This window comes from Caloenas nicobarica, chromosome 6, assembly GCF_036013445.1.
Source record: "Caloenas nicobarica isolate bCalNic1 chromosome 6, bCalNic1.hap1, whole genome shotgun sequence".
Classification (NCBI taxonomy): domain Eukaryota; kingdom Metazoa; phylum Chordata; class Aves; order Columbiformes; family Columbidae; genus Caloenas; species Caloenas nicobarica.
The window spans coordinates 11,491,365-11,513,034 of record NC_088250.1 but is presented as its reverse complement, the minus strand read 5'-3'; the positions used below and the strand labels follow the sequence as shown (position 1 = coordinate 11,513,034).

Sequence of the window (21,670 nt, the reverse complement as noted above, 5' to 3'; positions counted from 1 at the left end):
ATTACAATTCCCTGTTTGCTTGCCTTGTGCCTTCACTAGAGCCAATGGGGCTTTTGCAGCCAAGTTAGAGAGATAAGACTTCATCTGCAGTGCTAAAAAATTTTTAAAAGCCTTTCCAAGCTTAGGACCCTGTGTTTCCGAGTCTGTATACATTGTTTCTTTCACAATCTATCTACATTTCTGGTCTGGTTTCTGAGCACTGGCTGCTGGTAGGTGTGTTTCTACTCACAGGTTTGATTTGGCTGCAGAAACTGAAATAATAAACCTGCTGATACCATAGTAAAACTAAACCAAACACACGATCAAGCAGTTGCTTGATACCTTTATAACTAGGAAGAATTTATCTGGTTAATAAATGTTAGTTCATTTATATCAAAGATCTTTTTGCAGATCAGTTGGGATACCCTTTGTCGTGCCATTGCTCTGCGAGATACTTAAACATCAATATATGGCTTTTTTTTTGTTTTAACCACCTGAAAAGAAAGCATCTCCAGCAGACCAGCTCAACTTGCTGGATGTTAACCTGTCTCTTTTTAAGCCTCTCAACGTTATTGCAGGCTCTCCTCTAAAAATCGTCACTCATCACTGTTTCAAAGTGGCTTCTAACACACTTTTTCCGTGCGTACCTTCTCCTGGAGCTGTTATGCTATGAACAATTGAATGCAGAAAAAAATCCAGGCATTTTCCAAACAGTACGTGAATGTACGTCTGTCTGGGAGAAATATCTGAAATCAATGCCTTTGTGTCTGTCTTCACAGCAATGTTTCTAATTTCTTCCCGGAGCAAACGTTCACCTTGCCGTGAGGACGGAAGGATTTTCTTTCTTGATCTTTCTCTTCTTCTCTCTTTTTTTCCTCTCTTTCTCTCTCTTTCTCTCTTTTTTCTTTCTCTTTTTTCTCTCTCTCTCTTTTTTTTCTCTCTCTCTCTTTTTTCCTCTCTCTCTCTCTCTTTTTTCTTCTCTCTCTTTTTTCTTCCCTCTCTCTCTTTTTTCTTCCCTCTCTCTCTTTTTTCCTCTCTCTTTTTTCCTCTCTCTCTTTTTTCCTCTCTCTTTCTCTCTTTTTTCTTTCTTTTTCTCTCTTTTCTCTCTCTCTCTTTTCTCTCTCTCTCTTTTGTCTCTTTTTTCCTCTCTCTCTCTCTCTTTTTTCCTCTCTCTCTTTCTCTCTTTTTTCTTTCTCTCTCTCTTTTCTCTCTCTCTCTTTTCTCTCTCTCTCTTTTCTCTCTCTCTCTTTTGTCTCTTTTTTTCCTCTCTCTCTCTCTTTTTTCCTCTCTCTCTTTCTCTCTTTTTTCCTCTCTTTCTCTCTTTTCTCTCTCTCTTTTCTTTTTCAACATAAAAAAGAGCCCGTTTCTCTTTCTCCCCGCCTCTCCTCTTTTGTTCGGGGCCGAACTTCGGGGCGGAGCGGGGCTCCGCGGCCCCGCCGGGGGGCAGAGGCGGGCCCCGCGGAGCGGCCCGTCCCGCCCGGCGGCGGGAGGCGCGGAGGGGCCGGGCGGCGGGCGGGGGCAGCGCGGCCGCCGCCGCCGGAGGAGCCGCCCCCCGCGTCGGGGTCTGGCCGCTCGGGCCCGGGCTCGGCGCGGCGGGGGCGACGCCGTCGGGGCGGGCGGGCGGCATGTGGCGGGGGCTGCCGGTGCTGGCCCTGGCCGGGCTGCTGGTGCTGGGCCGGGCGCCGGCGGGGCGGTCGGCGGCCTGCGAGCCGGTGCGCATCCCGCTGTGCAAGCCGCTGCCCTGGAACATGACCAAGATGCCGAACCACCTGCACCACAGCACGCAGGCCAACGCCGTGCTGGCCATGGAGCAGTTCGAGGGGCTGCTGGGCACCAACTGCAGCCCCGACCTCCTCTTCTTCCTCTGCGCCATGTACGCGCCCATCTGCACCATCGACTTCCAGCACGAGCCCATCAAGCCCTGCAAGTCCGTGTGCGAGCGCGCCCGGGCCGGCTGCGAGCCCGTCCTCATCCGCTACCGCCACGCCTGGCCCGAGAGCCTGGCCTGCGACGAGCTGCCGCTCTACGACCGCGGCGTCTGCATCTCCCCCGAGGCCATCGTCACCGCCGAGGGCGCCGGTGAGTGCCCGGGGCCGCTCCGCCCGCCCGCCCGCCCGGCGGGACAATGGGCGCCGGCGAGCGGGGAGGGGAGCCCGCCCCGGGGAGCGCTGCCTTTCCTCCGCGCCGCTCCTGCAGACTTTTCCCTAAGCCGCTTTTCTTTCTTTCTACTTTTTTTCCCCCCTCCTTTTCACTCTGCCTTTGTCAGCCGCATCGCTGCTGGAGAAGTTTTGCTGTCGGGAAGGAGGGTGTGTGACAAATGACAGTCTTGCCGTCAGGCAGGGGAACGCTTCGAAGTGTGGGAGCGACAACCCTCGCTTCATGTAAATGGGAAATGTTTCGATACCCCTTTTTGGTATTTCATCGGCAGCGGTTGCATGTTAAGAAGGCAGAGCCACCCAAGGGAGCGGTGCTCATCCCTGGGCTGCCAGTTCCCGCAGCACCTCTCTTTGCTCATCCCCAGCCGCTTGCTCTCCCCAAAGCAGGCTGCTCCCCTCCCACGCGAGGCTGTTGCACCCCTGGGCACAGCCAGTGGATTTTGGGGCAAGAACCATGCTCAGAGGAGCCCCAGGCAGGATCTGAGGACCATGGTCTCCCCAGCCTCCTCGTGTGCCTGCACTGGCACATGCACAGCTTACAGGGAAAAAACAACCTCATCTCTGTGGCTGGTGTTGAAGATGCGGTTGTGGCACAGATTGCCGCGTCAAGTCACTGTGCTTACAAGTTACAGTCAGGAGAGGAGCGCGGCGAAGGTGCAGCCTTCCTCTGTGTTTCATTCCCAGTGTCCCTGAGCGAGCCAAAGGCTGTCACCAGCACTGGGGCATCCCCAGTGCAGCTCTGGTGGTACCTGATCCCCCACAGTCTGTTGGAGCCTCTCGGCTTTCTCACGACATCCCATTTCACCAGCTGTGCTTGCTGTGGCCCCACAGGACGGCTGGGTGTCCAGCTGCTATCTAGGGCTACCAGGGAGGCAGGAGTGTCTCTGGGTGGTTGGGTGAAGACTGCTGACTACTTTGGCCACCACAGTGCTGCAAACCTGCTGCTGCTCCGGGACCCTGCTCTGTTAGGGATGTGCTCCTGTCACAGCTGCCTTTGGGCTGGAAGGGTTAGCAGGGCACAGCTCCAGCGGGGTGAGATGAGCACCACAGAAACACTAAATTGAAGGAGCTATTGAATAGTAAATTAAAGCAAGCCGGTAGGTGGTTATCATGAGTGAGCATTGACCTTTACAAAATGACCGCAGTTGCTGTTGAGGAAAGCATTTGCTGGTGGTGGAACCAAGCCACGTTTCCTTGCTGCAAAGCTGCAGTGTTGGTGGGTCTGCCAGACCTCTCCCTCCAAGCAGCGGGAGAGCAGAGCTGGGGCAGCGGAGCAGCTGTGAGGAGGCAGAGGCAGAGCAGCACCAATGTGCCCTCTGGGCTCGTGTTGCTGCCCTCCAGCTCCTTCAGTGCCTGCAGCTCCAGTGCCAGGTTGTGGCAGCTCGCTGATGGGCAGCAGATCCCACCTCCTCCATCCTCCCCTAGCAGGGGCCTGTGAATTAATTTTTTTTTTCCATGCTATGCTTAGCACAGTATTTGACTGTGGTCCTGTCCTGTTACCAAATGCTTTATGTATCCCACTGCCAGCAATGCCGAACACTGTAATTCCTGTTTTTCTCTTCTAATGAAATCTCATGCTTCAGTTTCCTGACCATGCTCTCCAGCTCAGTCTTCCCAGGTAAGCTGCTCTCCCCACTCATCCCCATTTACTTGTAGGTCAGACTGATCCCACTCCTTCTCTGACTCCATCACTTTACCCTCTCCACCTCTTGAAATCTCAACTCAGTGACCATGCCCTGATATCTCCAGTCATTACTAGTATTTCTTCCTAACCCTCCTAATTCCTCCCCTCTTCCCTTTCCTTCCTGCCCTCGCAGTTGTCCCCAACCATCTCTTTTTGCCAGCAGCTCCCTTGCTGCTGCTCTTGGGGGTCTGCAGACCTGCTGGGATGGTTCAGGCAGGTACAGTTTAGAACACCAAGCATCTTTCTCTGCAGTCTTGAGGTGCTTTCAAAACCACCTTAAAAATGGCTCCAAGCTGAGCAAGGCTTGGCAGGTCTGCTGTGATTTGAAAGCAATCACATTCAAATCTGGAGGGAGGAAGTTTGGCTAAAATTGCCCCCGAGTTACCTATTTCTGAGGATCTCAGCAGTACAATAACCTCTTTGAGGGAGTCCAGGGCTGGATCCATGAAAACTCTCTTTCAGTGAATGAGAACCTGATGACATTCTCATTTCTGGGCTGAAAATTTTGAACTGATGCATTATGCACCAGACTGAAAGAATCCTTCTTGTGGGAATAAAACTGCTCCTTTAGAAAGCAGAGTGAAGGATTCCTGTTCTAGGAAGAGGTAAGGTGAACACTTCCAAATTCAATTCTTCAAATAAAGGATCGCAGCCAAGCAGAAGACAGGAATAGCCAACTGCCTAATGGAGACCATACAGAATACCTGCTCTTATTTTACCTCCAAAGCACTCCGGCCCCTTATGCTGTCTGTAAACTACATCTAATAGGGCAGGCAGACATATAAATCCATTTTTTCACAGGCTTCTCTTGTGGAAGAGAAGGTTTTTTGTTCTTCAGAAGTGAGATTTTGATTTTTCTTTCATTTTTTTGCTGCCTGCAAAGTAACAGGATTCTATGGTTTCCTTTCCTCTTGAGGCCTCTTCATTATTAGTGGTGAGGATTAATGCAGTTGTCTAGTACCATCTGTAAGGCAGCAGCCTGAAGGATGACATGGTCAGATGTTTGTCCTTTTCAAAGCAGGGACAGAGTGTAGAAAGGCCAATTTCTGTTCCTTTTCCAATATTAGATCGTGCATCTTTCTGAGTGCACAGTTCAGCTGAGTACAAGGGCTCTTCTGTCCCTCAGGACACACTTTATCTGGGTTGCATCACCTGCAAGTGGCTGCAGCAGGTTAATATCATGCCAAGTCAGTTATCATCTGCTCTTCTGTGGCCAGGAAGAGCTTGTACAGACAGTTGTGAAAATTCCCTGTCACCATTAAAGTAATTGGTCTTGATGCTCTTTTCAGTGATGTCAAGTTGAAGATCACTTGAAGTTCACTTGACTTTTACCTTTGGCTGATGTTGCACTAAAAGATGAGAAATTCCTTTCCAATCTTGTATTCTCCTTGCCCAGTTACTGTTGCAAAATTTGGAGAAACTGTGGTTGGTAAATTCTGTGGCAAATCCCAGTAAGAAGTTCACTTTCGGTTGTTGGGGCACATGTTACAAGTCCTCCACAAATATCTTCTAGGACCTCTTCCCTTGTGCAGCCCAGATGGCAAGATCTAGAGGCTTCTCCTTTGCAGCAACGAGGAAGTTGTTTGTGTCTTTCCCCTGATGTTCTTCAGGGCTGCTGATGTGTTGAAGGGATGAAATAGCTGCTGCTGTGTCTGTGATGGAGAAGGCTGGTAAGAGCAGTAGAAGTGCCTTGTTCAGGGCTTAGTCAGAGGAATAGCTCTGCAGACCCTCTGGGCTTGTGCTGGTCCCTATAAAACATGAGTGTGAGCTGCCGTGCCACACTGCTGCTTTGGAGGTCTCAGGTCCCTCACGTTACAGACACCACCTTGAAACAAGTGTCCTGTGGGAAACATATCTTTCTTGGTTTTTCATTATCTTTGGGAAGAACCTGGGTGCCTTTACACCCAGGCAGCAGAGAGGTGCTCTGGTCATGGTGTGGGTGTTCTGGAGGCAAGTGTGACACTGAATATTTTGGCTTTTTGCGGAGGATCAAACAAATCACAGTCCAGGATGGAAGATGAAAAAGCCTCTTGACAATATCCCAAATTTGAGATTAGTGCATGCTAATGTCTGATGTCTTTATCCCACATCCTCGTCCTTTGCTTTTTGGGGATGAAAGCGATTCTGCTCGCAGACATCAATACAAGTTAGCTCGCGTATGTGGGAGGTCCCATTCACGTGCTCCATATATTGCGGTCTCCGCGTGCTGAGTGTATGTGCTGAGTGTATGCTGTCCTCACGTCTATCAGGTTACCTGCTTCCTTCACTCAGGGCCCTGTCAAATCTTTATTCTGTGAAGCAGCAAGAACTGCAGATAGACAAAAACTGGTTTGAATCTAAAATTTCAATAGTGGGACGTGTCTTTAATTTTACATGGAATAAATGACCAGGCTGACCACAGGCGCTGCTGGTGTTGGGATGCTGACTCAGAAAAGCACTTGAGCACATGTGCTTGGCTGCTACTGTCTAGTGGAGTTTTTACATCTCAAGTGACAAGTTTATTCCTGTTTTGAAGAGGGAACTAGCAATGAAAGGAGAGCGGTGTGATGGGCACCATGCATAGCGAAGGACAGATCCATCGATTGGATTTCTGTCTCATCGTATCTTATTTAGATAGAAAAAATAGCCTGAAGGCATGTTGCGTTGTTAATGAGATGTTGGAGAAAAGGGAAGCATCGTCACAAGGTATCAACCACATGTAACTAATATCAGAACTGGTTTGGGTGATTGTCATAAGGTTGCTGAGGAGTGCTCTGAATCTCTTAAAAAAAAATACTAGCTCTACAAAAATACCACCTCTTAAACATTAAGAAAATTAAAGATTATTCAAGTGATGGAGATGTATTTTCTTAAATCTTATATGAACCACTAATTTCTCCATGTAGGCCAAGTCCTCTGTACCTGCCTGTCTGCCTAAATGAATTCAAAGTAATCCAGTATGTGAATTTGGCATTGTATGCTTAAAAGAAAAGTGAAAGAGCCATTTCCTGTGCTTCTTTTTCATATGTTATTAACTTCATTTCCAAAGCAGTAGTTTCTAAACTCCAGATCAAACATAGCTCTACTTACAGTAACCAAAATGCACAGTGGTGTTAGGAGAGTTTCAGACTGTACCAAGGACAAGCAGTCGTGTCCAGCTTGTCATTTTAAAGCTGAGATTTGTTTTAAATGTCTGCTCAAAACTCGGAAGCAGCTTCATTTCTTAGTTAAAGAACAAAATAATTACAAGCTTCAAGCCTTAAAGAAGAAAGGAAAAGTAAATAAGAGAATTTAAAATCTTATTAATTATGATACCATCGATGGTGTTGTAGTGTCGCTACAGTTTGTCTTTGTAGGCTGAGTCCCCTAGAATGGTTTTTACAGTCTAAGCATCAGGTCAAGACCTAGGCCATCAAATGGCATCAAAACCTGGCAGGACTCGTTATGTGGAATAATTCATTATGTGGAATAATTTGTCACATGGAGCGGCCGTGTTGCTGTCTCGCAGGTGTCCTGGAGATCGAGTGGTCTGTATTAAATTGTAACTAGGATCGATTTTCACATTACTTTGCTTCAGTGTGCATGGTTTTGCAATCAGGTTAGCAAAGATCCTCTCTGTATTAAGAGCTGGAGTAGATTACGAGCTGAATTCATGCATTTTGGAAGGCTGTGTTAATCAAGGGGGCTCACAGATGTCTCCCTCTGAAGAAAGTGCCCAAGCAGCGACTGCTCGCTGTGGTTTTGTTCTGTGGAGCAGAGTGCCTGGAATGGCTTCAGTCATAGCTGGGCGATATTCTTTAACTACAGTGACAATCGGGATTCTGTTACTTTTGGCTCTTTGTCTGCCTTTTTTTTTTTTTTTTTAAATTTCAAGTGAGATATAAGTAAGATGTTTGCTCAAAACTAAGTTTTACCAAGTTGTTTCCTTTTCCCAAACCTCTCATCCAAATCTGTGGCCCAGGCATTGTTGTTTTGTACACTTACTATGCAAGTGGCTTTTATTCAGCTTTCCACCTTAGTGTTTTGTTGTTTGTTTGTTTTTTGTTTATTTTTTTCTCTCCCTCCCCCTTTAAACAGCATCCCTGTGAAAAACAATTAATTAGAAGGGCTTATTGGAAAAATCAGTTTGGATTTTTTCCCCTGCTCTGAAACAAGACTTAATAGCAAGGCTTTTGCTTGGAGCTCTGGATAATATTTCCTCTTTGGCAATCCTGCTAATCATCACTGACAGATATTTCTTCCGGAAAGATTGTTTTGCATAGACAAAACTTGGCAGAGAGGTTTCTTCTGAAGAGAAGGGGAACAATAGGAAGTTAGCTGTTTATTTTTAAAAATAGCTTTTTTTTTTTTCCTGTCTGCATTTCAAGTGGAGATGTAAGCAGAGTGCATCTCCTGATGGAGAGAGGTGTCTGCTGTTAGACCGCAGGGGTCAGGGGATGGGATTTTGTGGCTGCTCACACCCACCTGAGACCTCGCAAGTGGCTGGTGGCCAGGCTGGCCCAGACCCTTTTTCTCATCACTTCCCTGGGAGATGAGAAAGGACCAGGCGGTTCATGAGCTTGACTCGGGGAAGGATCAGGGAGATGTGAAACCTTTCCTGAGATGTGTCATACCGTGATCAAGGTCTCCGGTCCCCTCTGCAAGCCCATGCTCCTCTCCATCAGTAGAAACTGCTCATCCCTAAATCAGCACGAGTGCACTGGGCAAGATAAGCATCAAGGCAAGGTCAATGCTTGCCTGGCCCAAGCCCTCGCAAGGAGGGAGATGACCCACAGAAGTGATGAACCAGTACCTGTTTACTCCTCCTTTGCTCACTGACAGACACGGTGCTCTGACCACAACTGCAGAGCACAACCTGCTGCACACAGCATCAGGCACAGAAATGGGAGCCGTTTCCATGAGTAACTGCTCTGCACACAACAGCTGGGTTACTCGTGTTCCACAGGCAGCTGCCTTGTCGGGTACTTGCAACCGCTGGTTTGGGGTAGGATGAGTGACCTGGCAAATGAATAAATGCAGAATAAGGAAATAGGTTGAGGTTGTGGTGTCTTGTAATTTGGTAAAAATAAAATAAGTTGTGTACCTAGGAGTGGAAGAGAACATCTGGTGGAAAGCAGTTCAGTTCTGTGTTTGTTTTTCAGGACCAGGTTTATATTGGGCACTTTGGGTGTTTACCAGCCCTCCTTGTGTCAGTGTGAGTTTGAAGGACAGTTCCTTGGCCATGCACATGAGCATCTTACACCCGAGTGGGGTCAGAGAAGGCTGCAAACCACTTACTGGGCTCTGGTTTATGTTTGGTTGTAATTCCAGAGTGAACTGGACTTGGTTTGCTCAAACACCATCAAGTCATGACTTCTTGGATCAGCCCTTGGTTTAGGAAGGGAGAGTGTACTTCGGGGCTTCCTTCTTCTTCCTTCCCTCTTCCCTCTGGATGTGAAGATGGTAAACATTTAACCTGGTACTTCCCTCACTTCTTCTGCTGACAAAAATCTTTTCTGTCCCCACTAACAATTTTGTTGGCATAGGGAATGTGCTTTGGAGCTGTTAATGAACTGTCCCTTCGTTCATAACTGAAGTATCTATTTTGGTGGGAACTGTATCATAGAATCGTAGAATGTCCTGATTTGGAAAGGACCCACAAGGATCATTGATTCCAACTCCTGTCCCTGCATATGACAACCCCACAGTTCACACCGTGTGTCTGAGGGTGTTGTCCAGTCTCTTGAACACTGTCAGGCTTGGAGCCGTGACACCTCCCTGGGGAGCCTGTTCCAGTGCTCCAGCACCGTCTAGGTGAAGAACCTCTTCCTAACATCCAACCTAAACCTCCCCAGCACGTCTTCCTGCCATTCCCTCGGGTTCTGTCATTGGTCACTAAAGAGAAGAGTTCTGCACCTGCCCCTCGTCCTCCCCTTGTGAGGAAGCTGTAACCACAATGAGGTCTCTCCTCAGTCTCCTCTTCTCCAGGCTGAACAAACCAAGTGACTTCAGCCGCTCCTCATACGGCTTCCTCTCCAAACCCCTCACCAACTTCATAGCCCTCCTCTGGATGCTCTCCAGTAGCTTTATATCCTTTTTATCCTGTGGTGCCCAGAACGGCACACAGTGCTCCAGGTGAGGCCGCACCAGTGCAGAGCAGAGCGGGACAATCCCCTCCCTGCCCGGCTGGCGATGCTGTGCTGGATGCACCCAGGACACGGTTGGCCCGCTTGGCTGCCAGGGCACGCTGTTGGCTCATGTTCAACTTGTAGCTTGCTGGGCCGCATGAAGCACCAAGAAGAGTTTGCCATGTGCAAAGCCAGGCAGCCGTGAAGGCAACCTGAGAAGTTGGCCAAGGCAACCGAACGAGCGGGGCAGTGAATCTGGAGAGCTTTCCCTGCAGAGGTCTTGAATGCCTAGAGACTGGTGGAACACCTCAGGCCAGCTTTGGGCACAGGGGGAGGCAGAGCCACCTCTCCATGGTTGGTAGCTGGGAGGTTTCATGCTTCTGTCTACACTGGGGGCAGACCAAATTGAAAATTACTGTTTTGTTCTATAAACTATGATCCTGCAATAGTTTGAAACTTTCTTTGGAAGAAGATGGGTGTGATTTTTTATTAGCAACAGGATATTGGATGTAAAAGGGCATCTATTCAATCATTCTATGCTATTTTCTATACCCTTTGCTCTTTTTGTTGGTAGGAATAATTGCCCCTGAAGTCTCAATTTTTTGACGTTAATGATTATGTTAGTGAGGGAATTAGTTATTTTTCAGATTTCCTCTTGCCCCGACTGTCATTTAGCCATATTCCAATTTATGTAAAGGAAGTTACATCTTTCTATGAGTAGTGTAAATATACATTAAGATGGAAATTTTTATTTTTAAATAAGGATGGACAAATTAGAGGATTAAATAAGTAATATTAGATCTCTTGTAAATAGGTATTTAAAATACATATGTACTGAATTTATGATTAAATAATGGCCCCAACCCTTAAAATTTAGTCCACACATCTAAACCCTTCACCTGTACCAAGTATCATCAGTGTCCTGGGCTGTGTTACCACAGATCCTTACAGCTTGAGCTGCAAGTGAAGAGCTTTTGTGACGTGGTCATGTTTTCATTTTTCCTGTATTGTAAAAGCAGTGGTTTTGTCTCCATGATAATGTAAGGATAAAAGTTTATGTGATACCAGCATCCAGAGTTGAAAAAGCTGCATAGATTTTTGGGCATGCAAACTTAGAGAAGGGCTTTTTAAGTTGAAAGCTCGTTTGTTTTTCCATTTTATGTATCATTCTAATGAAATATACTGCCTCTCTCTCAGGTCTTGTCTCTCTTGCGTTTATTTTTTCTTTAACTTGTACAACATTGTGCATGAACATACTTGTTTTTCATGATTAAGTATGTGTATAAATCCATTAAATTTTGTGATTTAATAAACAATATGTTTGAAATGATGCATTTTACTAATGTGGGGCACATTCCACTTACAAATGTGTCTAAAAGCAGTCCTTTTTTCCTCCTGTTCCTTATCTGTCTGTTAAACTAATCAGTATGTTTTTAAACTAAGGGGAAGGGGGAGGTCTGAAACATTTGTTTTGGCATTTGCTTCCACTGTGTGATTATGGTTGGTTGGTTTGATTTCCTCAGTAACCAAAAAAACACAAACCAAATGTAATTTCTCTTTCGTCATCTAATTAAATGCAAACAGTACGTGTACTTTTTGTAGATGCTTGTAAGTTCATGCCATAAATTTCTATCCTTGTCCCAAACCTGCCAGTCTCTGTACCGACAGAAATGGGATATTTAATTTGCTTCAGCATTTAACATGATGTGCTGGATTCGGGTAAAGTTCAGATAAGAAATTATGTCAGCTTTTGACAGGCTGGCCTGTAGAACATTACGATCTGTTTATTAATTAGGTTATTAAGTTTTAATATACTTAATAGTAGGAAAAGAGAAAACATTGTAATATGGGTGTATTGAAATAACCCAATATTAAAAATACTAACATTTCTTTACATATTTTACGAATCCGTGCCAGATTTCCCTATGGATTCTAATAATGGCAACTGTAGAGGTGCCGGCATCGGTGAGTACACTTCTATAAATCTATATCATAAGCTATAGTCTTTCAAATCCTTTTAATACTTAATGAAGTAAGAGGGGTAGGATGTGATGCATAAATATTCTGTCTTGTCTTGGAATCCTGTAGATTGTGCTTTTGTATCAGCAAAAAGAGATTTCTGTCATGGGCAGGTGGGATTTGGAGCTGATCAGCCTGTGGACCTCTCAGCAGACAACTCAGCTCTTTAGCATGTCTTTTAGTGCTTGTCTCTTCTGCTACAGGCTACTTGGAGTATGAACCTCCAGCATCACCTTCTATCAAAAATATTAAACATATGTTTAGCACTGCCTGTCTTTAGGGAGGTAGGCAGCGTGTTACACCAGTAAGTGACCCTGCAGTAGAAAAGAGTAAGATTCAGTTATACTGTTGCTGATACTTTTTATACTGTCATGATGCTTTTTGACTACTAAATGCAAAACCAGATGTAAAAAAATCCCATCCAAAAAATAGGGTGAAGATGCACAGAAAAATTTCTGATGAAAGAGGAGAGGGGTATTTTTATCGCTGCCTTTTGCTGTACAAACACAGTTTCTGGTTCAATATGCTACACCTGTTTCAACTGACAAACACAGTTTAACCGCCTAAAAGGCTGTATTTCATAATTGCTTTATTTATATGTTCAGTAAAGTAAATTTGTAAGTTTGCCATTGTAAATAGTGGGGTTTTTTGGTTGTGGGGTTTTTTGTGTTTGTTTGTTTGTTTGTTTGGCAAGTAGCAACCTGATGTATTTGAAAAAATGCTGGACTTGACTCTAGGGTTTCTGGAGCATATTGCATGTGGTGCTGTGTACAGTTACAGTACTCATGCATTACCCCTCTTCGAGGCACCTTTGATCCCTGGCAGCGTCTGTTTGCAAAACCTTCCCTCTGAGGCTGCAAGGATTGTATTGGGGGCGACCTTTTTTGCTTCTCTTGCCAGTAAACTACACTGATGTCTGCTTCATCAGATGCTTTTCAAGTAACTTAGAATTTTTTCTAGAGTTGTTAGTTGGTTTGTTTGTTTGTTTTAATCCTTAATTTATCAGGGAAGCATTTTCCAGGTTTGAGCACTGGTACTGGTTGCTTTTACCACCAGGTTTTAGATTGTGCATGCACATACGTAGGATGACACATTTCTAGGTAGCGATCTGTGCAGAAAACCCTTTTCACATATAGTCCATTTGTTTTGGCGTTTACAGGGAGACGCTTTCAAAGGTCTAGATGTTGAGATTTTTAAGTCCTACATTGACTTGTATTAAAAAAGAATATATAATGGCAAAGTTAGCTGAGATCTCAGTCAAAACTGGTGTGTGCCTCTGCTGCCTGTCTCGGTGCTTGGGATATAATGTTGTCGTGGTCTTGGAGCTCTTCTGGTAATTCTGGCAGCTTCAGAGGAGACTTACCGTGTAAGATGGGACTTGCCCTTGGCATCAAGAGATGCAGTATGATTTTATAGCCACCTTGTGTGGGTGTTCCCACTCCCTGGGGAAAGCTCAGCTTTGCCAGAAACATTCATCAATCAAACTTGGGTTCTCTAATACTCCTGTTGTGCTTCCTTTGAAAAAGGCACCGTCAGAGGAGTTGGGAGAGAGCTCCAAGACTAACTTTATACCTGACCTCAGCAAGTGACTCTGTATTAGTTTCTGTGTCTCTACAGAGTAGTTAGAAATAAAGCAGCATTTTGTAAAATCCTTTGAAATGTAAATTTGAAAAGCACTAGGGTGACTGGGAGGTATCCTGCATTAAGAACATGGGCTGGTCTATAATGAATTTCTAGAACAAGACTAGTAAAATATATTCCTCAAATAAATGAAATAGAATAATTCAATACTATCTTAAAACTGAGGGGACTGTGAGGCTGTGTATTCTTGTCCTGTAATTTAGACTATTTTTTCTACTTACGTCACAAAGCAAAGTACTGTAGAGCAGGAGAATGTTAAAGGGTAAAACTTGTTGGACATGCATGCTGAGATGCCTGCGTGAGTGTGGGTCATAGGAGCACATCTTTTATGATCTGTTCCGAAGCAGCTTATAAAATGGGCCATAATTTGGCCTCAAGTATGCCTGAACTCCCACAGGCAGAAGGAGAGCCAAAAATCACTTCCCTTCTCTGCCTTTATTATTTTAACACAGTCTCATACAAAAGCTGAAGTCTGTAGGACTCTATATATAGATGCCTGAGGATGTGTTTGAAATTCAAGGAAACAATATCTTCTTCTTTTGAAATGTCCTCTGTTTTCTTAGGAGTCCTTTTGTATTTTCAGCTACAAAAATTCTTTCAATAGAAAACAAATAATGATTTGAGAAGTCCATAACCATCTGATGCCATCTCTTCTTGTTTTAATATGTCAAAATCTTAGAGAGCAAATAAAAGATCTTTTTCAGACTCTTCAGGCTGGATTTAACTAAATCACTAGCTATATCTATTGTTATTTTAGAATGATGGTGTATAGAAATGGGCTGCATTAAGTTTTCTCCCACTTAAATGCTGAGTCAAATGTCAAAATATATGAGCCTGGGTACATAATATTGGGACCTGCTGTTTGAAACCACTCCACCAAAATTCACTTAGACACTAGCTTGAAATAAGTAAATATTTGCATTAGAACAACCAGCCATGAAATATTGGTGGTGTTAACGAACGCATGGGTCCAGGGCTTCAGCATTGGCACTCCTCAGGCACTAATGAAGATGTTTTTACCTGTTATTGTTCCCAGCTCTCTGGAACCTACACCACTGGAAATGCTACTCCTGACAGTGCTCATTTTTATTGTCTTTTAAAGGTCATCCTTACAGCCATAAGGGCTAATAATTTCCTTATTTTAATTCAACTCGAGGTTCTGGGTCATAATAAAATTTTGTAAAATTTACCAAAAAAAAAAAAAAAAGGAGGAAGAGTCCAGAGCAGGATTAAAGGTAGCACTAAACACCTGTAGTAGTCAAGTGAAGCCCTTCACTGTCTTAAACTGAATCTCCCAAAATCTCCTCCCAGAGAGATGGTTGATTTTGTTGGAACCAACCTAGAAGTGTTTGGAGCAAGTAGCCACGGGCCACTTGGTCCCACCACCCTCCAACATGCTTAATCTGTTGACTGTAGCTCTTAGACATCTTCAGGTGTAAAGGGGATGTGCCACTGTAAGAAATCTTATGATGCCGTTTCCGAGATGCACTGTACATTGAGAATTAGCCACAAAAATATAATTCCCTTATGATGAATTCCTGCTGGCCTGACTATCCCAGTGTGTTAAACTGAGCTCTGTAGTCTCCGGTCAAATGTTAAGTCATGCCCTGTCGTAGTCTTTTCTTTCTGTGTCTGTATTGCAGTCTGTATGATTAAAGGTGCAGAAAGGAGGAATTCGGTAGGTGCAGTACAGAAGAGAGAACGGCATTGTAAGTAATCAGCACCTGGCAGCACAGAAGAAACCTAGACTGAGCCTTGTATTGGCTTAAAATGGAAGATCTTGTCACTTCAGACTCCAAGTCCTTGTATCTTTGTTGTTGTGGAGTTAGCTAGTTGTAGTAGTTTTGTTTTGTTTTTTAAATTTCAGCTTGTTAAGTTTTCTCCTAGAAACGTTTGAGATTGCATGGACAGTTCCACAACATCTTCCAGCAGAGCAGAGTGGGAATGCCCTGTAGTGTTTAATATTTAACTTGGCTGTAATAAACAAGTAAATTCAGTGAAATTTTTGTTAGGCGTGAGTTTGGGTTTTTGCGGAGATTGTCACTGAACATACTCTCTTTTCTTTCTAAACGAACCTTTCTGTTTTTACAGAGCGCTGCAAATGCAAGCCTATAAAAGCCACCCAGAAGACCTATCTACGCAACAATTATAACTACGGTAAGGACAGCTGCCTGGCCAGCTCTCAGCATTCTTAGGGCTACAGTAAGGGGCAAATGTTCATTAAAAAAATCTGTGGACCTGATTACTGGTGCTTAATCCACTCATACTTATTACAGAAGGAAGAAATGGCCTGAAACTTTTCCAAATTGAAAACCGAGAGTGCTTGTAGAAGGATGGAAGGGATTAATATGATGGAAGGGATTTAATATGTTAGCACAAGGGTGTCTGTGTTGATGCGGAGTGTTATTTCGGTGTCAGCACAGGCATCGGGGGTTCATGCACTTTAGTGTGAAAAGTGATGTGACAAAAATGACTTTGTGGTCCCTCCTTGATTTCCAGCTCCAGTATGCTCTACTTTCACAGGAAAGGATGTTTTTATGAACTTTCATGCCTACAAACTCACTGTGGGATCTAACAGGCATACTAGGTTCTTTCCTTCTCTCATATTGAAGCCAGCATTGAGCATCTTGCCGACTGTGTTACGCTGTCAGTAATACTCATGAAAGTGCATGGTGTCCGTATTATGTCCTCTCTTGTCCAGATTGTCATGGTCTTCAGGCATATCACAGGTCCAGGCTGCTACTTTACTTCATATTGTTCATTTTAAGCAGATTACGTTGATGAAACCAGTGACTACATATCACAGGAGCTGAACAATTGGGCTTTTTCCCATTACTCATGTGAATAGCCTTAGGCTTGCTGAACTTAAAGACTTCATTTAAATAGCAGTGATTGCATAATATTTATTAAGATTATGCATTTATACAACTATTGTCAGATAAGCTTCTTTTAAAAATAAATCCTATTAACAGCTAAAAAATTATAATTGTATTCTGTCAAATATCCTTATTTTTTAGGTGGCTAGTTGGTTTTATATTGTTTTGGTGGGTTTGTTTGGAAAATAATTACAGAGTGAATGTTCTCTAGTGGTACCATGACTGCACATGGTAAAGAGTCGCTGAGTGTGCAGCTGCCCATCTTTTCCAGCTTTTCAAAGTAAAGAGGTTCCAGAATGCGTTTGAAAGAACTCCAAGCCAAAGCAAGGTATTTTTTTTAAACCTTAAAGAGGTTTTAAGGAAGTGGATCACTTGGGGTAAATTGTGCATGTTAAATGCGTAACAGCTATTAATTGTTGGCAGCTGTATTCAATGTGGCTGCAAAACATGCTGGCTGGATTGTCTTGGTCTTTATGGGCAAAGCGTGTGTAGAGAGGAGATAAGTCCATGGTTTTCTTTCTTCCGTATTACCTTTTTCACATTGGTTAGAAGAAATTGGGAATCTGCTGTCTGTAATGGAAAGAGACTCTTATTTGCAGGCCGTGAAAGATGTGACGTTCTCCGGAGCATGACCTCTGGATTGGCTTTGCATTTGCGTGTGGGATCAGTTCACTGGTCACCGTGAGAGAAATGAAAAGCATTGCCTGTGAAAGGCAGCTTTCCCTCCTATGCAACTTAAGGCGAAAAGAAAGGGAGAGGGAAGAAACAATTAGACAGGTCATCAGGTCAAGATCAGGAGCATTTGGAGCATAAAGAGCAGAGCAGATTGTTGCTGGGTCACTGGAGACAGAATAAAAAGGTAAGGGCCTGTCATCTAGCAGAAGTAGTGATATGAGAAGTTTTAATGCACATGCACATTTTGTGGAAGGTTTAGTGACAAATTAAGTTTGGGCATCTGCATTGCAAGTAGTCAAAGGGGCAGCAGTTCCAGCTTGAGGGAGCATACAACTAATGAATTAAATGTATTTAAAGTGGAAAGGGTGAAGAAGAGCGGCTGCAAAAAAATAAGCCCAACTTAAATAGGATGCAAATCCAACTGCAAATCCAACTCCTGCTCGTGACCATACTGTTATGAAATAAACTGAACTACCTGGGCCCTCTGGGTGGAGAAGTAATGAAGTGAAGAGATGGAGGGAGGGACATTGCTGGAGTTCAGCTAAGCTTTTGATAACAGACCATGCAAAAAATTAATCACAGAGGTCACCAAGAGTGGCTTGGGGGTGACCTGCATTATCAGCTGCTGCTAACTATGCTCTTTGTGACTTTTTTCCCAGTCATTCGGGCTAAAGTGAAGGAAGTGAAGACTAAATGTCACGATGTCACCGTGGTAGTGGAAGTGAAGGAGATCCTAAAATCTTCCCTGGTGAACATCCCAAAGGACATTGTAAACCTTCACACGAACTCTGGCTGCCTGTGCCCACCACTCACTGCCAATGAAGAGTACATCATTATGGGCTATGAAGATGAGGAGCGCTCCAGGTAACTCTTTCTGCATTGTCCTTGGAGCATATTTGTTGTTGCTTGTTCCCCCGCTCTTCCACCAGCTAAGGAAAACTTGGTGTGACTCTCTGTATGGCTCCTTAGTTGTATTCAGGGGGGACAAGGCACAGAGATCTTAGTCTGGGATGTGTTGGGTTGTACAGCTTGTGCATGGCTGTCGATGGAGTAACTGGTTGTCTCCATTGGGTAGGTTACTTTTGGTGGAAGGCTCCATAGCTGAGAAATGGAAGGATCGTCTTGGTAAAAAAGTAAAGGTAAGAAAATATCTCACTAAAAGTCAAATGTTGCAGGTACCATGAAACATTTACCTAATATTTTCAAAATAAGGGAAGAAAATTTACATACTGACCCCAGTTAATTAATATCAGGTATCAAAAATTAACTTGGTGTTTTATTTTCTATATTACTTAGAAATGCATGCTGAATAATCCGAAGGGATATATTGCATTACCTGAAAGTGCACCAAGTGTAGCAGCAATCAAAAGCCTTCGTCTCAAAAAAGCAAACAGTAGGAGTGTTTTAACTCCATAGGCAAACTGTGCATTCTGCAACACATGCCTGCTTACTTGCGATTGTGATACTATTTTTAAAAAAGGGCTTTACAAATGTTTTCCAGATTAAGTCAAAATTATACTTTTTAGATTTAATATTCTTTAAATACAGTTGTCTTACCAAATTATGTGGATTAGCAACTATTTTGAATTTATCTTCCTGCCTTAGATGAGGGAGGTGCATGATAAGGAAGTCATGTCATAGTGAATTGGAAGCAATGAGCTCAAATGCAAGCAATATATGAAAATATATTGTAATGTTTTGTAATTTAAATGTATTCTAATGCCTTCCGAGTTCTGGAAGGATTGCCTTTTTATGTTTTGTTTCACTGCAAAGTATCAGTGATTTCAGCAGTTAGGAGTGTCATTTTACACAGAATATTCTTATTTTGACACAATTTTTCAGCCATCGATTTGACATAATGATTGTGCCTGTACAAACCAGTCTCCTCTTCCACTGAACACTTTCTTCAACAACCTTAATGGTGACTGGCAGGAGAATACTGTTCTCATTACAAATGCAAGTTATTCTGTGCACATTTGTCACATCCAGAGGGATTACATGAGTGAAAAGATATAGAGATCTTATTCCAAGTTGTTGTTTGGTTTGGCAGAACCTTATGAAATCCAGTGCTGCAGAGCAAATATGTTACCGCTGTGGGTTGACTTGTGCTTAGTTCCAGTTCTTGGGTGGCAACGTAATTTGTTGGGGGATTTTTTGGGACCTGATTTGTTTTCTCACTGCTGAGGACCACGCCATGTCGCCACCCGCTTCTCATCGCAATCTCCTTTTCCAAAAGCATCATCACTTGTATCTACTGTATTTATTACGTCTTTTTGTACTGTGGCTGCTATTACGTGGAAAAGTAAAAATAAATTTTAAAAAATTTTTTTTAGAAAATTAAGAAAAATCACTTATCCTGCTTCCCCCAGAGACTGCACAGGTAGCTTCATTTACATTTCATTATTTAACATTCACATTTTATTATTTAGAAGGTGAGATGCTTTTCTGCTGAAGCCATTATGCCTTGTGTCAGCCCCTTCATTCACAGAGGCTGCAAGAAAGCCAGGAACCAGTTTTTCTGCTTAAAGTGACTTTTACTGATAACCTCACATTCCACCATTTGACCCCAACTCAGGGTAACACGGTGGGACCAGCGACGGCTTCTATTTTTTTGCCGCCGTTTGTAAACGCATGCGGTCGTTTCACATGTGACTTACATCTTTCTTCTGTGACGCCTTTTGCAATTTCTTTGCCTTTCGATCCGCAGCGCTGGGATCAGAAGCTCCGCCACCTCGGGAAGGCGAAGGGAGAGCCTGGCCACGGCGACTCGGCTCCGAAGCCCGGCAAAGCCAGCAGCGCCCGGCAAGCGCGTAGTTAGGTGTGGGACGCCACGCGGGGACACGCAGGGGACTATCCGCCAAGACTTCATTGTTGGAGCTGCAAAGGAGAAATTGCACTATTGCACGTTATATTCTATTGTTTACTACAAAATAATGTTTTAGCTTATATTAGTTTTTATTCTCCCTCTTGTTTTCTGCCTTTTTTTTTTTTTTTTTTGGATGTGCGCAAGCTCTGGAAATGGAAATATATATATATATTATTTTTCTGTTTCTAAGAACTGTAGAAAACTGCCCTTATGAGATGAGGAAAGATAAGGACATGGAGAATTTACCATTTTATCTCCTGAATCTTCCTAGGGAGAAAATTCTGATGCAGGCAGGCATGAGATCTGGCAAAGACCATCGCTTGAAGGCCTAGCTCACACTGGCTCCCCACTTTCACTCTTTCTCGGTCACTGTCTGCTGAAACTTGTGTCGGGGAGAGGTTGTTGATCTGTTTCTAAGTGCTTAATTTTTTTTATTCTGAAATATAATTCTGCAATACGTAAAGAAATGATGTTAAGAGAACTGTTTTAATCAGTACACCTTTGTTTTCTGCCTCATAAATAAACCACTTGTGTAAGCCAAAGTCTAACTTAAAGTATTTCCCGTGACAAACACGGTGTGCTCGTACACAGGGGACCTGGGTTTTCCAGCACTCTGGACTTACAGGAAAGGTTGTATAGTTCCATTACTGCAGGATATAATTTATAATACACTTCTTCTCTTATAATGGCAGCTTTTTTTCCCTTTTCCTTTCTTTCTTTCTTTCCTTTCTTTCCTTTCTTTCCTTTGTCTGCTGAGTTGTAGGAGTAGACTGACTTACCAGGCCTGCTTCTCAGTACAGGTCTGCACTTTATCCTTCTGATTTTATGGTGTTATCCTTAAATCTGTGCCTACATAAACAAGTGTTCAATGCTCAGTAAAATATGTCCAATAAAAGAATTGTAGTTGTCAATACAGACCTTATCTGACTTTTGAACAAACATCATTTTTTTATATTACTTTTGCAAATGGAAAAAAGAAAAAGAAGTTCATTTTTGTGCTTTTATACAATTCTTTGCAGATAGTGCCAACATATTCAAAATGATCTTCTGTTTTCTTATTCTCTCATGCTCAAAATAAATTAAAATGAGGTAAATAGAAGAATATTCCTCTTTGCTGTAGCCTGCAGAGGGGAACCTACTCAAGATGCAAATGGCTGTTGTGTGCTCAACTGTCAGTGTTGTCTGAAGTGCATTAGGGCTGCCTTGCGTTAAGAAAACAGTGGTGCAGTTGTCAGGAGTTTTAAAAATATGATAATAAGTAAACACAGAAATATTTGAGCATATTTATAATAATGATGTTTTAAGTTTTCAGTTAATAACCGGAGGTCTCAGGGCAGGTTTTCCACTGTGTTGGAGAACAAGCAAGTTGAAACATACAACTGTTTCCTACAACACTCAGAATCTTTTTTCTTTTTAATGAAAAATAAGGGAGTAATTTAGGAGAATGGTTGGCTCTGAAGGGTAGCAGTGGAATATTAAGGCTCCAGGTGTTTGGTCAGGGTACTGCATGGGCAGACTTAAAAGCTGTGAAAGAGCTTTCAAAGAGGAAGCTGAAATAGAATAAGAAGAACCATTTAAAAAACAGCAACAAAGCTCTTTCCATTTGAAGACACTGCTCTGGTGTATTTTGGACATTGCATTTTGGTGCTCCTGTTCTCATCTACTCTGTTGCCAGGTTCCTGTGTTTT

The 21,670-nt window shown here is 43.5% G+C and overlaps 1 protein-coding gene across 1 annotated transcript; it reads left to right on the top strand.

Moving 5' to 3' along the window:
• The first annotated feature begins 1,478 nt into the window (after positions 1-1,478).
• FRZB (frizzled related protein) lies at positions 1,479-20,449 on the top strand. The gene is made up of 6 exons (XM_065637753.1): positions 1,479-2,058; positions 11,823-11,870; positions 15,657-15,722; positions 17,776-17,980; positions 18,192-18,255; positions 19,824-20,449. The coding sequence occupies exons 1-6, from the start codon at positions 1,605-1,607 to the stop codon at positions 19,932-19,934; spliced, it is 948 nt and encodes a 315-aa protein (XP_065493825.1). The 5' UTR covers positions 1,479-1,604; the 3' UTR covers positions 19,935-20,449.
• The last annotated feature ends 1,221 nt before the right edge of the window (positions 20,450-21,670 follow it).